At 46.3% G+C, this 15,209-nt stretch overlaps 1 protein-coding gene across 5 annotated transcripts in view; it reads right to left on the minus strand.

Moving 5' to 3' along the window:
• The window catches only part of NMNAT3 (nicotinamide nucleotide adenylyltransferase 3), a 116,064-nt gene that overhangs the window by 63,301 nt on the left and 37,554 nt on the right, over positions 1-15,209 (minus strand). For all 5 annotated transcript variants that reach the window (XR_011527187.1, XR_011527188.1, XM_008529218.2 and 2 more), the window contains exon 2: positions 3,954-4,103. Coding sequence is in view for 3 of the 5 variants with exons in the window: in XM_008529218.2 (XP_008527440.2) it covers positions 3,954-4,062 (109 nt within the window). In the remaining 2 variants the exon portion in view is untranslated. The remainder of the gene's footprint in view (positions 1-3,953; positions 4,104-15,209) is intronic.

The following is a 15,209-nucleotide window of genomic DNA, read 5'->3' on the forward strand; positions in this document are numbered from 1 at the left end:
GGAACATATTCCTTTGTCTCATTTTGCCTCTTTCTCTGTGCTTATATCTATGTATCAGGTAGGTCAGCTACATCTCCTGATCTTGGAGAGGTGGCTTTATGTAGGAGATGCCTAAGAGGTCCAGCAGTGTGCTTCCCTCTTATCACCAGTTGCAAATGTTCCAGGAGTGTCCCCTGTGTGGGCTATGTGTGTCATTCTGTTCTGGCAGGGTTGCTGTTGCTGCAGGTGCCTGGGGAGGGGAGGCTGTCCCCCTGGCTGGCTGGTTGTAATGCTAAGCTGTGTGTGGCTGATACAGTCCTTTTATTCACTTTACCAGGTGGGTGGAGCCCCAGCACAGTTGGCTGCAAGGTCTAATAGCACATTTCTGTTGCAGTTTTTCTGTTAAGTGAGTAGACCTCCCAGACTGGCTGGTTGCTAGGCTCAGGGGCTTACAATTGCTGTAGGCCTCTGGTCTGCAAGGCTGTTTGTCAGCTGTCTCAGGATTACAGTTCAATGGGGCTGGCCCCAGGCATAGGAGCATCCAATTGTTTCAGGCTTTGGAAGGTGGGGCTGATGCCCTATGTGGCTGTTTGAGAAGCACACGTATGCTGTAGCTGACAAGCCCCACCACCCACAGGGCCACACACCCTGTCAACATAGTCCTGTCCTGTGTGTGCACCCTGACCCACTGAAGTGGACCCAGTTGCCCCACTGCAGAGACCCCATGCACTCCACCAATGCAGGCCCACTCCTTGTACATGCCCTGCCCCCTGAGGCAGACCCACTCGTCTGGCTGCAGAGGTTCCAGGCACCCTGCCTATGCGGGCCCACCAGTTGCCCGAGGTCTTGCTGTTGGGTGGGGCCAGTCCCTAGGGTGGGCTAACTGCCCTGGCTGAGCTGGAATAAATTGGTGCTCTAGTGGATGGGGCAGACCCCTGGGCTAACATTAACAGGCCAGGGGAAGAACTCCAATGGCGTCTGCCAGCGTCTGTGTCAGCATGCCTGTACTAGGTCACAATAATGGCTGCTGCCAATGTCTCAGTCCCTGGGGAGGTCTCACCTCTCACTGAGATGCATCCATAGCCTATAAAGTGCATCTCTTCACCAAAGGACTGTGCACCTTTCTTTCTGGCAATTTTAGATTCTTTTCCAAAATGGATGAATTGGTGCATGGGCCCTTTAAGAGCAGGCTTGTTTTCCCGTTATGTCTGATAGCTTTTCTCATGGTATTCCCCGTTGTAGTTAATAGTCAACAAAGCCAGATATTATGACATTTGTTTCAGTTGTACTGAGTCCAAAGGATGCTTACAGTGGTAACGCTTCCCAGCTTAGCTCACCCACTCCTCGAGGGATGGCTGCGTACCTTAGGGTTTCCCCTGGCCATGAAGTGCCGCGGTTCACAAAGGTGGCATTTTTTCTCTCCAGAAAGGAATTTTTGTCTCTTCCACCTCAGTCAGCACTGTCTCTTGTTGTAGGCGTTCTTTTTATCCAGTTTTTAGTTCTCTCTCAGGGTTAACTGTTCGAAGAGTAGTTGTAAATTTCTTGTGTCTGTGGGAGGAGGTGAGTTCTGAGTCTGCCCACACTACCATCTTGACACCATCTCTGCTCTGGGTTCTCTCAGCTCCAAGCCTCTGTGCAGTGGCTCCAGCTGCTTGGGACACCTTCTGCCCCTTCCTCCCCCTCCCAGACTTTATGATACCGTTGTCATATATTTTACTTCTACATATGCTGTATACCCGATAATATATTATTATTTTTGTTTAAACCATCTTTTAAAGAAATTTAAATAATAAGAAAAAAGTACATAATTGCCCATGTGGTTACCAGTGCTCTGTATTCCTTTGTGTAGATCCATTTTTCCATTTGGTACCACTTTCCTTCTGCTTGAACAATTTTAACATTTCTTGCAGTGCAGGTTAGCTGGTGGTGAAATCTTTTAGCTTTTGTATATCTGAAAATGTCTTTATTTTGCCTTTGTTTTTGAAAGATTTTTTTGCAGATATAGTATCCTAGGTCGAAAGTTTTTTCTTTGAGTACTTTAAAGATTTGTTGCGCTGAATTCCCTTTTGCTAAATTCAGTAACAAGAAATCTGCTCTCCTCCTTATCTTCATTCTTCTCTGGCTGCCTTTAAGATTTTCTCTGTATTACTGGTTTTGGGAAATTTGATTATCATATACCTTGGTGGTGTTTTCTACCTGTTTCTTGTGCTTGGTGTTTATTGAGCTACTTGGATCTGTTTGTTGAGCTGCTTGATGAAATCTGTTTTCATCAAATTTGGAGAAATTTCAGTGATTACTTCTTCAAATATTTTTTCCCTGTTCTTCCTCTTATTTTTCATTTTGGGCTTCCAATTATGAGTACATTCAGATGCTTTAAATTATCCCATATCTCACTGATATTCTTTTAAAAATTCTTTTTTTCTCTCTGTGTTTCATTTTGGATAGTTTCTATTGTTATATTTTCAAGTTCATTAACCTTCTCTTCTGCAATGTCTGATCTGCTATTAATTCTATCCAGTGTATTTTTCGTTTCACATACTATAGTTTTCATCTCTAGATGTTTGATTTGAATCCTTTCTATATCTTCCATGTCTCTACTTAATTTCTGAACATATGGTACATAATTATAGTTACTATTTTAATGTCTTTGTCTGCTAATTCTAACACCTCTGTCAGTTCCCTCTCTATCCTGCCAGTACTGAACTTTTCCAGTCTTTAATCTTTGCCAAACTCATAGGTTAAAACTATTTACTCCCACAAGAGATATTTATTGAGCACTGACTATAAGCCCAGTGACAGATGGTGGCAATTCTGTGGTATTCAAGCAGCCACAGTAGCTGCCTTCATGGTGCTTACAACCTTGTGGGATTTATCATGTTTTTATTTACATTTTCACTGATTATTAGTGATGTTGTACATCTCTTACCAAGTTTATAGGCCATTTATATTTCTTCTTTGGTATACTGCCTACTAATGTTCACTGATCAGTTTTAACTGGATTATTTGGATTTTTCATTCCTTTGTAAGAGTTATTTATTTACTAAGGATAAAAACCCACTTTCACTTTTGAATGATAAAAAAATTATGTTTTGTAAACAAAGACATTTCCTTTAAAACAAACTGATATTTGTATATAATTTCTTTGAAGAAGTGATTTACATGTTACTCAAATATGTTTTCCTATATTAAAAGTAAATAGGGATTGATTCTGGTGTAAAAACAATGCCCTTAAAGGTAAACATTTTTAAACAATATAAAAATACAAAATATACATACGAATACATAAAATATACATAAATACATAATTACTTCCATATATATCTGACATCAGCATACAAATGACTTATATCCTTTAGAAATAATCATGCAGATTTCAAATGCCATTTTACTCTCTTAATAATGAAATACAAAGTAAAGAAGATGAAACATTCCCAGATTAAACATTTCCAGCTGATTAAATATTTCTGGCAAAGCCATGCCATCTGTATTAGAAATGCCCCATATACAAGATTGTTAATTTGTAATCGTCTAAGATCTATTCTTTCAAAGGAGAAAATGTCAAAGTCTCCATTACAGGATCTTTGCTTACCCACTGAAGAGTAGCAGGAGTTCTCAAGGGCACCTGGCCATGCAGGCAAATGCTCCTGCAGCACCAGGAGGGATGCCCTGATTGGAATAAGGGTTCTATAAAGTGCCCAGAGTCTTTCTGGCAGTCATGGGCAACACGAGGTGGGCAGAGGGGTGGTGGACCCTGAGAACTGTTCAAGTGTATGGCCAGGATATGACTTGGACACATGTCACACGGCTAAGGGATGTTAGCCCTTGGACTATATGACGGAGGAAATGTATGCCACCAGTTATGCTGTAAATTAATAAATTGAGCAGTTTTAGTAAAGTGATGATGACAGCAGCCAGCAAACCCCCATGAGGCCCAACCCACCAGTTCTTCTGTTGGACCTGGGGCCCCGACTTACCTGTCTTGTGCAGGTGGTCTCTGGCCACCTCAAACAAGCGCAGGTGCATGTTGGTGATAGGGTTGAAGGAGCCACAGGCCAGGAGCACCACAGGGATCCGGCTCTTCATCTTGTCAGGCCCATCCACACCTGCTGCAGTGGCCACCCTGCCTTCATGGGGAGAAAAACTCACATCAGGGAGCTGGCACCAAGCCAAGTGTCCAGATCAGTGTCTCTGAACCACACACACGCCATTACTTCTCACCTGTAAGATGACTGAGGTAACAATAACAATAACAACGTTTATGGAGGGCTCACCACAGGCCAGAAACTGTGCCAAGGTATATCCTTGTCTCACCAAATCCTTTCAACTCAACCCTGTCTGGTGACTTATATGGCTCAGGGACCCTTGCAGCTGCAGGGCCAGGACTGGAACCCAGGCAGCCTGGCCCTAGAGACCATATTCTGCTCATCACCTCTACACCCTCTATGTGCTCTGATGGGTCACCTGGGGGTCAAAAGGAGGTATGTAAGACCCCCATAATGTCATCTCTGATAGTGAAAATAGAACTCACAAGGTCCCAGAGTAGACTGGTACTTTGTAAACTCTTATTTAAAAATAATTTCAGACATAAAAAAAGTTGCAAAACTTGTACAAAGAATTCCTATATACTCTTTACCCAGATTCCCCAAAGGTTAACACTTTACCACAGTTACTTTGTCTTCATTCTCTCTCTCCATACACACACACACATCTGTATATACCTATAAATATTTTTGTCTCAAACATTTGAGAATAAGCTGTAGACATAATACCTCTTTACCTCTAAATAATTCAGTATGTGTTTTCTAAAAACAAAGACACTTTCTCATATAACTGCAGAGCAGTGATTAAAATCAGGAAATTAACATTGTTACAGGACTATTATCTAATTTATAGATCTTTCCTGATTTCACTCATTGTCCTTTATCTGAAGCCCAAGCATTTTGAGAGGGTCCAGCCCACCCTCTCGTCACCCCACTCGGTGGCTTTCAGCACCAGAGTGAGGTTAATGAAAAGCAGAAAACAGCCTGGGCTCCAGGACAGGCTGGCGGACATGGCTCTCCTGCCTCTGAGACACTGCCTCCTGGAGTTGTGGTGACGAGCTCCACAGGAGTTAGGCCTTGGCTGGACTCCTAGTTCTACCACTGACTGGCTATGTGATCTGGGGCAAATCATAGTCTCTCTCTCAGCCTCAGTTTCCTCATATGCAAGATGGGGATAATATTACTCTTATAAGGTTGTCAGGAGGATAAATGAACTATGTATGGAAAGTTTCTGGTGCATAAGAAGCATTTAAAAAATAATCACTGTGGCTGTGGTGATGATGATGACAATGATGACAACGCTGCTGCTGCTGCTGACCATGACAAGGGAGAAGGAGAAAGGAGCGGGCATTGTGCTTGTGGTTGGCAGCTTCTAAAATGACTCCCGATGGTCCTCACCTCCTAATATTCACCTGTAGACCAACCCCCCAACCCTTGAGTGTGGGCGGGACCTAGTAACTTGCTTCTGATGAACAGAATACAGCAATGGAATGGGATTCCACTTCTGAGAGAAGGTTACGAAAAGAACTCTGGCTTCCCTCTTGTTCCCTCTTTTGCTTTCTCACTTGCTCACTCTGATAAAGTCAGCTGCCCTGTTGTGAGCTGACTCATGGGGAAACCTACAGGGCAAGGAACTAAAGGAGACCTCCAACAGCCCATGAGGAAAGTGAATCCTGCCAACAACCATGTGAGTGAACGTGGAAGTGGATCTTTCCCCAGTTGAGGCTTCAGATCAGACTGCAGCCCTGTGAACACCTTGATTGCAGCTTTGTAAGAGACTCTGAGCCAGAAGACTCAGTTAAGCTACATCTAGATTCTGACCCACAGAAACTGTGAGATAATAAGTGTGGGTTGTTTTAAGCTGCTAGGTTTTGGAGGAATTTGTAATGCAACAACATAACTTACACAGGGACCAACAGAGGAATGCATTCTCTTCCTTTCTTACTCCTCTTGTTATGGTGGCCTTGGCTGTAACCCTGCAGTTCCGGGGTAAAATGGAGAGTTCTCAGTCACTGGAACTGGGACCCTCTTTGCATCTAAGGAAACTGTTTTAATCTAGCCCTTGTTGTCTGCTCCTCCAGACTTATATCCAACGACTGCCTGCCTCATACTTTATACTCTAGCAACAATGAACTACTTGTCAGTGGTTTCTTTGTGAGCTCCTCATGGATTCCTGCTTTAAGATTTTGTACATGCTATTTTGGTTTCTTCCAACTGGAATACCCCCAGGACACTCCAATCTGTTATGACTCAACTCAGGTGATCACATTATTTATGATGTCAATCACTATATCTTGACTGCCTGCTAGGTGCCTGTATCAATTAGGGATGCATTTGACTGCAAGTCTCAGAAGCCTAACCTCAGTGGGTTAAACAAATGGAGTTTATTTGTTTCTCACATTACAAAAAGTCTAGAAATAGGCAGCTGCTGGCACTGGATCACTGGCTCAACAATGACCTACAAGTCTCTCAGCTTTTCCCTCATGGTCACAAGATTGCTGCTGTAGCTAAAGCCATCGTGATTACCATCAAGCCACGAAAGAGAAAGGCACTATACTAGACTGGCATCCCTCTTACTCAAGAAAATAAAAGCTTTTTCAGAAACCGCCCCCCACTGATTTTGCTTCTGTCTCATTGGCCAGAACTAGGTCATATGGCCACTTGCGCTAACAGGGAGGCTGGAAAAGCAAGTATTTAGCTTTGCAGCCTCTCCAGGGGGAAGCAGCAAGGGAAAGGGAGTTGGGAGTAGCTAATCCATAGTGTCTGCCACATAGTTGAGGACACAACCATCCAGGAGCTGACAGTGTAGAAGGCTGCCAAGATGGCTTCTCTGACACCTAGCTTGGGTTAGCTGATCTCTGACCTACCTGTAATCAATCACATATCACATTCTATTGGAAAAACCTGCTCTTGTGTCTTTCCTACCCATCAGACAGTAAGCCCCTTAACAGCAGGAGTGCCGTTTTCTTCATCTCTGGATCTCAGCCCCAAGCACAGAGCCTGGCCCAGAGGAGGGCTCCGTGAAGACTGAAAAGGGCTCTGGGTGGCTGGAGAGCGGACCAGAGTCCCAGCAGTGGGAGGGCCTCATGCACCTCCGAACGTAGAGAAGTCATTCTGGATGTATGCTGGGCAACAGTGTGAAGATGAAAGCCTCTGGACCTAGTGGCTGTGGCTTCTCTGAGCTTCCTGAGGTGGCAGGCACACCCTACCGCGTGAGAACAAGGCAGGCTTACAGCCACTGCTGCTCGCTTCTCCCAGGGAGGTGGAAGATTTGATGAGATATTATTGCAGAGTGCGCTGAGCTATTCGCAAGAGCAGCCTTGTGAAGTATGTAAATGAAGAGGTGGGTTGTTTTTCACAACTATTATGAAGCCTTTCAAAGTTCTATTTCATTTTGAGAAAGTACAGTTCTTTAGAGCCTTTAAAACACGTAACTACAGCATCTCAGGTAACCTGGGGTTTTGCTCCATTTTTCCAAAAGTTCCCAGAAACTGTAAATTTGAACATTCATTTGAATGGTGGCATCAAAGGCAGGGAAGTGTGGTGTTGGGAAGAAGAATAAATGAGATTGAGTAAGTGTCTGTGTTTCCTTTCTTTCCTTGCCGTGGGCACCCAGGGCCACTGTCCACATAGTGCACCACCCTGTCCGAGCCACAGCTCGGTGGGAGGAGGCAGTGATCACACATTTCAGGCTCAGGCATGAGGTCAGTGCGTCTCCATCACTGTATACTCTCACTCACTTCAACTAAACCCAGAGAAACAAGGAGAAGGCTGAAATGGGCTCTCTCCAGGGGTCCACCAGGAGAACAAACCAGGCTTCCATTTGACTGTCAGTCTCATCAGACAGAAGGCCACATGCACGCCATGAAAGTGACTCATGTGCCCCGTCATCTAATAATATCCAGCAAGACAAAGCAAGTGTGGGAAACTTTTGCTACTGGGAAAGGCTTTTCATTAATACTCATTAAATGGAGGTCCATAGAGTGAGTGATAATTGCTGCGGAAGGATTTAATAAGTTGAGAAGACAGCATCCAGCCTTCTTGGAATTTATCACCAAACTGCAGACAAGGCAAACAGTTTCCACCTCTGGCCCTGCCCCCTCCAGCTGACCACCTCCCACTTGACAGTCATCCAGACAGAATTTCATCCGGCTGCTCAGACACAACACACTGCTCCCTTCTCCTTGCTTCTGCAAATGCTGTTCCGACCACCTGGACGCCCTCCTCACCCACGCCTGCAAAGTGTTCTCCTTGGAGTCTTTGCTCAGTGCCACCCTCACCAACCGTGCTAATTGTCCCTGTTACACACTTTATCACTTTCTTCTTTCAGCAACCACAGAGCTGCCACGGCTTTGTTTCCATGTCGCTCTTCCCCAAGGAGAAGATGAACTCCCATATTGTGGCTTCTTATTCATCTGGTCCCCTCACCTCCTGCCTTGTGCCTAGCACAGACACTCAGGAAATGGATGTGGAATGAATGAGAGAACCAGTGACTGTCCTCAACAAGCACCATCCTTTTCAGACGGCTACCTCCTCTCTTTGGTTCTGTCAGAGATATAAACTGACCCTTCTAGCTTCCTAGAGGCACTTAAGACCCCTCCCCAAGACTCCACTCCACCCAGCTCAGACTGAAATCAAACCAGGCATTCCTGCCCTGCTGTGCCACCTTCAGTGCTGTGATCTCATCCACAAGGACATGCTGGCCTCCTGCACACTGACCAAGGTCATCCCTCTGCCCTAGAGGATTACAGGTCCCCAGCTACCGCTTTAACAGGCAAAGGGACTATGCAGATGTGATTAAATTAAGGAACTTGAAATATCCTGAATTATTCAGCTGGGTGCAACTTTATCACGAGGGTCCTAATAAGAGAGAGGCAGGAGGGTCAGATAGATAAAGAAAGACATGAGGACCAAAGCAGCGATCAGAAAGGAGAGAGGATCTGATGCTGCTGGCTTTGAAGATGGAGGAAGGGGCTGTGACCCCCACAGCGCAAGCAGCCTCTAGAAGCAGGAATCGGCAGGAAACAGACTCTCGGCTAGAGCCTGCAGAAGGACTGCAGCTCCCCCGACAGCTTGATTCCAGACTTCAGACCTCCACTACTGTAAAAAGATAAAAGGGTGCTGTTTTAAGCCAATAATTTGTAGCAATTTGTTACAGCAGCTGTAGAAACTCATACACTCCCCTATTTAGGGGCCAGTTCTCTGAAGCGACCTTCAAGCTGGGGCGGGAAGGTGCAGGAACTGAGCCTGTGAGGATGTTAAAGGGTGTGCTGGATACAGCAGCCAGCATTGCAAAGGTCCAGAAACCCCACCTAACGTGGGTGATGAACTATGCATGTTAATGTGGCCGTGTGTGGGTATGAGCTGACATATGGGTAGACTACAACGAGGCTGCAGAGGGTGTAAGGATCACACAGGCCCCCAAGGGGTCTAGATTTTATCCTACTGTCAATGAGGAACCTCTGAGGATTTTAAACAGGGGGGTGACTTACTCATATTTCTGTTTAGGAAAGAGCTCTCAAATTCTCTTTGCATCAGGAAGCCCCAGGATGGCCACTCCAAGAATCCTCTGCCTGGTGAGGGTCAGGTGGTCCCTAGCTTTCCAGAGGATGGCCTTTCCTGCTGCCAGCCTTTCACCATTCAATCCCCAGGTAATGGGATGCTGGCCAATGCCCCACAGGTAGTAAATCCTAACTAAGCATGCACCCCTTGGCCCATTTGTCACAGGCCGTGGCAGAGACACAGAACGGAGAGGCAAACGGGAAGGTTAAGTGCCGTCCCTGCAGATGTAATGTGCTAACGCTCATCGCCCAGGAGGCAGGCAATTTACCTTCCCCTGTGGTGAGCGCCTCTAACGGGCTGGCCTGGGAAAATGGCTGAAAACATCCCTGTTTATTATAGACATAAAGCAGATGGCTTCAGGCAGAATGGAAATGGATTCTGCAAACATCTTCCATTACACAGACCTCTTGACCGGACTCCTCATCTTAAAGAAAACAAGAGATGCAGTTTGTATTTGTGGGATTGACGAGCACATTTTTCAGGACCCGGGGAAATCATTTCCATCTGTGTGAGGGCGTCAACTTCTCCAGGGCAATCAACGTTCCTGCGAACTCTGGGCACTTTCCCTTTTCAGCTTTGTTGGCTTCACCCGCTATTGCTATGGGCACACAGTGCTGCTAGGAACAAAAGCAAAGTGAGCCTTCTTTGTCGGTATGAGGACCCTCTGCCAGCCACTCCTTGGAGGAAACAAACACGCCAATTAAGCTCTCGTCCTAACTGTCAGATGCCCAGGAAAGCAGGCAGCCTGGCTCTTCGGTTCTGAGAACTTTCAAAAGACGTGAAGGAGCACAAGGAATGGGACGAGGTCTCTTGTAAGCCCACACTCAGGACTGGGGACTAATTTCGATTCTTCTGGCTTACTGAGTCACTGTCCTAAAAACTTTATACACATCGATGCTGATTCAACGTGCCTGGAAGGGAAGAGTGTGTGCTTGCATTCTGGTGAAGAGTCTAACCAAATTCTCCCCAGCCTCAGTGGGCCACACGGAAATGGAGATAAGTCACATCCACCTAGGGCTGTCATGAGAGTTACTGGAACTGACCCACCTAGCACAGTACCTGGCCCATAGGGGGTTCTCCCAGAAGCATTAGCTCTTGTCTCTTTCCTTTCATTACGTTTGAAACAGAATTCACCATGACCACATTTACTTCCATATGCTTATTTATCTTGTTTGAAAAAGGCCCCACCGTTTTGGAGTCATCCATGATCAAAACCTGGCAGCCCTTAGGAGCACATCAGCATCCTCCTGCCTCTTAGGCAGCTCGCTCTGACTAGCTTGGCCTGGGAGATGTTACTGCAGAAGAATGCTCAAGAGAGAGGCCACTCCCACACACCACTGCCATAGACTTCCATCCAGCTCCAACCGTAACAACCTGGCTCTAAGCAACACTTGTTCCTAGAACTAAGAGTCAATACTGAGAAACAGAGAAACAGGGAGTTTAATGCCATTCTGGTAGAAATACTTCTGATGATGAAGAATAAATATGCCCCAAATCACAGCTGACTTGCCACCTTGGAACAAAGAAGGCAGAAGAGGGGGCGAAGGTGAGGAGCAGCACCTGGGTCTGCTGTGAGGCGCACAAAGCAGCAGATAATTAACATCACAACCTACCAACCATTGTGCTAGTGCCTTGGAGGTACAGGGATAAATAAAACCTGGCCCCTGTCCTCAAGGAGGTTACAATCTAGCAGGAAGAACAAACATCCAGGTCCTCAGGTAGGGCAGATTTTGCTGGCAACCTCTCAATATCCATTCTGCCTTCCTCTTTAGTAACAGAATCTCTGTCTTTAGCTGGGTGTATTGCCACATACCTCAGTCTTTTGCAGCAGAGTGAGGCCATGTGACCAAGGTCTGGCCAGTGATCTATGAATAGAAGTGTTAGGTGACACTTCCAGGAACTCTCTTTAAAAGGGAAAGGCACACCTTTCTCCTCTTCTCCACTCCTGCTGTCTAGAATGTGATGGCTGGAGTATGGCAGCTATATTGGACCCTGAGGACAAGGATCAACTCCAGGTTTGACAGTGAAGAAGCCAAGAGAAAGCAAGACCCTGATGACCCTGAAGCTGTTACACCAGCCCTGGACTGCTGACCTCCAGGTTTCTTTTACCTGAGGGAGACATAATCTTTCATTGTTTTCTACTTTTCTGTAATATGTAGCTAAATCTAATTCTAACTGATATACTGACACCTAATGAATGTTTATTGAATTAGGATATAAAGGGATGAAAAGTGTGAAAACTTTTAGAAGTTTCTATTGCTCCAGTTAAACCTATTTTATATGCAGAAACTCAAATGGATATTGGTTGAAAGGGAAAATACACCTAAGAAAAAAATCTACCATAACTTAATTTTTTATATGAATTTTTCATGGGAAGAAAATTCCTTACTCAGGACTCTAGAAGGCTGAAATGTGGTGCAGCGAATCTGCTTTTCTGTAGATCACAAAAACCAGGCTCGGCCCTATCTCCTTGCCCCAAAAACAGATTCATTATGGTGCACTGTCGCACTCTGCTTCAAGTGGGCATTTGCCATATGGCTTGGCAGTTTAATGGCTTGCCGATACTTGACAAAAATGAAGCACAATCATTTTGCAAGGAGTTTGTGTTCCTAGATGGGTCTTTTCCAAATAACAGCTGTGCCTCAAAATTGAGTTACTCAATTTGCAATTGTGGACACAATACTCAAACATTTACAAGTGAGCAAAACCTCAAATCGCTTGGGCTATTTCCAGGCTTCAGAGTTGATGAAGTTTTTAGCAACATTATGAGTGTGCAGCTGTCAACAAGCTCAAGCCAGCGTCCCTGAACCACCAGGCCTGGCAGGCAGCAGTGATGTCCTACTTAGCAGCAGGCCACGTGGAGCCGACCATAAACACTCAGGAGAGAAAGAAGCCTCACCCCAAAGGCCACAGACTAAATCCTTATGCCTTTCTCTCCAGTCCCTACCACCTTTGTGTTGATGACATTCAAATTTACAGCTCTGGTCCTGACCTTGCTTATGGGCCTCTACGAGTCCACAAATAGCCACCTGGTACTGGCTTGATAACAAGCCAGACAGACATGGATTCAAAGACAGCTAGCACTTCCTAACTACTGACCTTGAGTGTAGCAGTCGGGAGAGCGCAGGTGAGATGCATTAACAGACACCCGCCCCCCCCCGCCCCCAATCTTAGTAGCTTAAAACAACAAAGGTTTATTTCATGTTCCTGTTACGTGCCCATTCCATGTTGGGGGAACTCTGCTCTCACCCCATAAATTGTGTCTGCTGCCTTGGTGGGGCCCCATCCAGGATCCTGATTCCTGATTCCCACCTCAGATGTATCATTGGATTCCTCTGTCCTCTCTCTCCCCGCCTCTGCCCATGCCTAATGCAGGGTGCATGCCCAGGGCCCTGCTCCAGTCCAGCAGTGGGCAAGTAGCCACAGTTAGTGTTGGGAAAGCAGTCTCACCTCCTCTACAGCCCTGGGAGCTTCCCTGTAGGGCAGCAAAATGCAGAACTGTCCATAATCTTGGCAGGGGATAGCACCACAGCCCTTCCAGTGCTCAAACCGCAAAAGTGGCAGCCATGTGGGCTTCCCTCTCCCTTGCCTTGACAGACTGTCAGTTCCACCTCTGCAATATCTTTATTATCCATCTCTCTCTCTCAAATTCCACAGTCATTGCCTTGGATTAGGGCTCATTATTTCTCAATTGGACCTGAATGCACTCTTACCTGTCTGGTCTCCAGTCTCACCTCCTCTGAGCGGACTGTCCTCCACTCAGCTGCCCAAGGGATCTTTTAACATGAACATCCAATTCTCTGCTTGATCTCCTGCCACACAATTGCATTTGGGATAATGCTGAAACTCCTTAGGGTGGCATCCATGGCCCCTTATAATCTGGTCATAACCTGTTTCACCAGCCTCATTTACCTTCCAACCCTCTCCTGGTGTCTCCTCCGTCCAACTGCTTTCCGTTCTATCCTAAAGTCCCCTTGCACTGAATTTGAGGACCAGCCCTAAAATCAAATATAAAAATTCTAACAAAGAAGGCAACTTTGTTTTAGCTTGCTTGTTCATTCATTCACTAAAAAAGAAAACAAGCTGCCACCGCTATCAAGTTCCTCAAGGCAACTGGAAGATGACAGGGAGATCCTGAAATAGCTGGAAAGGTGGGAAGCTGGCCAGGCTCTCCATGAAGGCAGAACAGACCAGTGAGGCCCAGTGAACCACAGCAGGGGAGATGCAGGCAAGAGACTTGCTGCTCAAGGATAGGTGTTCTCTCGACAATTTCACTGAGCATATCACCAAGTCCACAGCAACCCTTTCCATTACATCTCATGTAATATAACTTACTCCACAATTATAAGCCAAGCAGCCCATCTTCCCTTCTTTATCGAGCTACAAGCAGGCCTGCCACGGTCATGAGCAGATAACTGCAAATGCGAGCAGTGATCTATGAAGCCAGAACAGACCTGAGCCAGGTTTGCGGCTATGATTAATTAAAAATTTTAACCAAGTTCATCCAAGATATATTTAATGTTATACATAATAGCTTTTGAGTTGGCCAGAAATTAGGCCCAAATGGTGGGCAGTTATAGAGAGAAGGGCAGTCCCAAAGATTCTTAAAAAGACAAACTTTTTTTGTTTCTTCCCTCAGCTACTGCTTCAGAACCCACTAGCAGGACTGGCAGAACATGGCCTGTCCATGTCCCCACCAAAGCCCATGCATAGGCTCACATTTCTCATGCACACAAGGATCTGTGCATGAAAACAGTGAAGGGCAAGGGCCACTTCTTCTGGCCTTCAACCAAGCTTGCCAATGCTTGCATTTGGGGGACCTCGAAGAGAAAAAGCTTGGCATTTTCAAGCTCTGTGCCCTTGAACAAGCCCTTTAGTCCTCTATAAAATGAGGATAACCCAACACTCACACATGGAGGTGCTGTGAAGATGGACTGAAGAGACACATCAGACTACACCTCCTACACAGCTTTAAGAGAAGGAGGACGCTTCCACGGCAGAGTCAGGGAATAGGATTCACGTGTGCTAACCCTGTGTAAAGACACCCCTGTCTGTGACAGATTCACCTGTTCCTGCACGAGGAGGCCAAATGAAGCCACTATTTGTCTGAGGGCACCCAGCCCTGCACAGTACAGGATCAGGGATGTAATGAAGCCAGTGTTCCAGCCCACCGGAGCCTGGGCTGGGGCAGTCTAAGAAGCCCAACATGTCTACCAGCAGGTCAAACACAACAACCCCGCTGACCTGCACCAGGCTCCCTCCTACAAACTCAGGACCAACTCTTGACCTTCTCCCCCAAGTATGAATTAAAAAACCAGAAAAGAGGTGAACTTCCTTCTCTGATTTCTGGAGAACTAATGTATTTATCTGGCACACTTTGGCCGTAGTGACCCACGGTGATCTACGAGGGTGCGTGCCACAGCACGGGGCTCCCGGCAGCTGGAGCAGAGAGGCTGCCCAGAGGCTGAGGCGGGGAGGGTCTGGCCCCAGGGACCAGGCAGAGCCGGGACTCCGGGTCAAGGGGCAGAGCTGGAGGGCAGTCAGGCCGGAGGAACTAGAGAGAGCGCCCCACGCCCGAGGCCGGGGTAAGGCCAGACTCGGGCATCTGGAGTATCAGCTCCAAAATTA

The sequence above is a fragment of the Equus przewalskii genome, chromosome 15 (assembly GCF_037783145.1).
Source record: "Equus przewalskii isolate Varuska chromosome 15, EquPr2, whole genome shotgun sequence".
In the NCBI taxonomy this organism is placed as follows: Eukaryota; Metazoa; Chordata; class Mammalia; order Perissodactyla; family Equidae; genus Equus; species Equus przewalskii.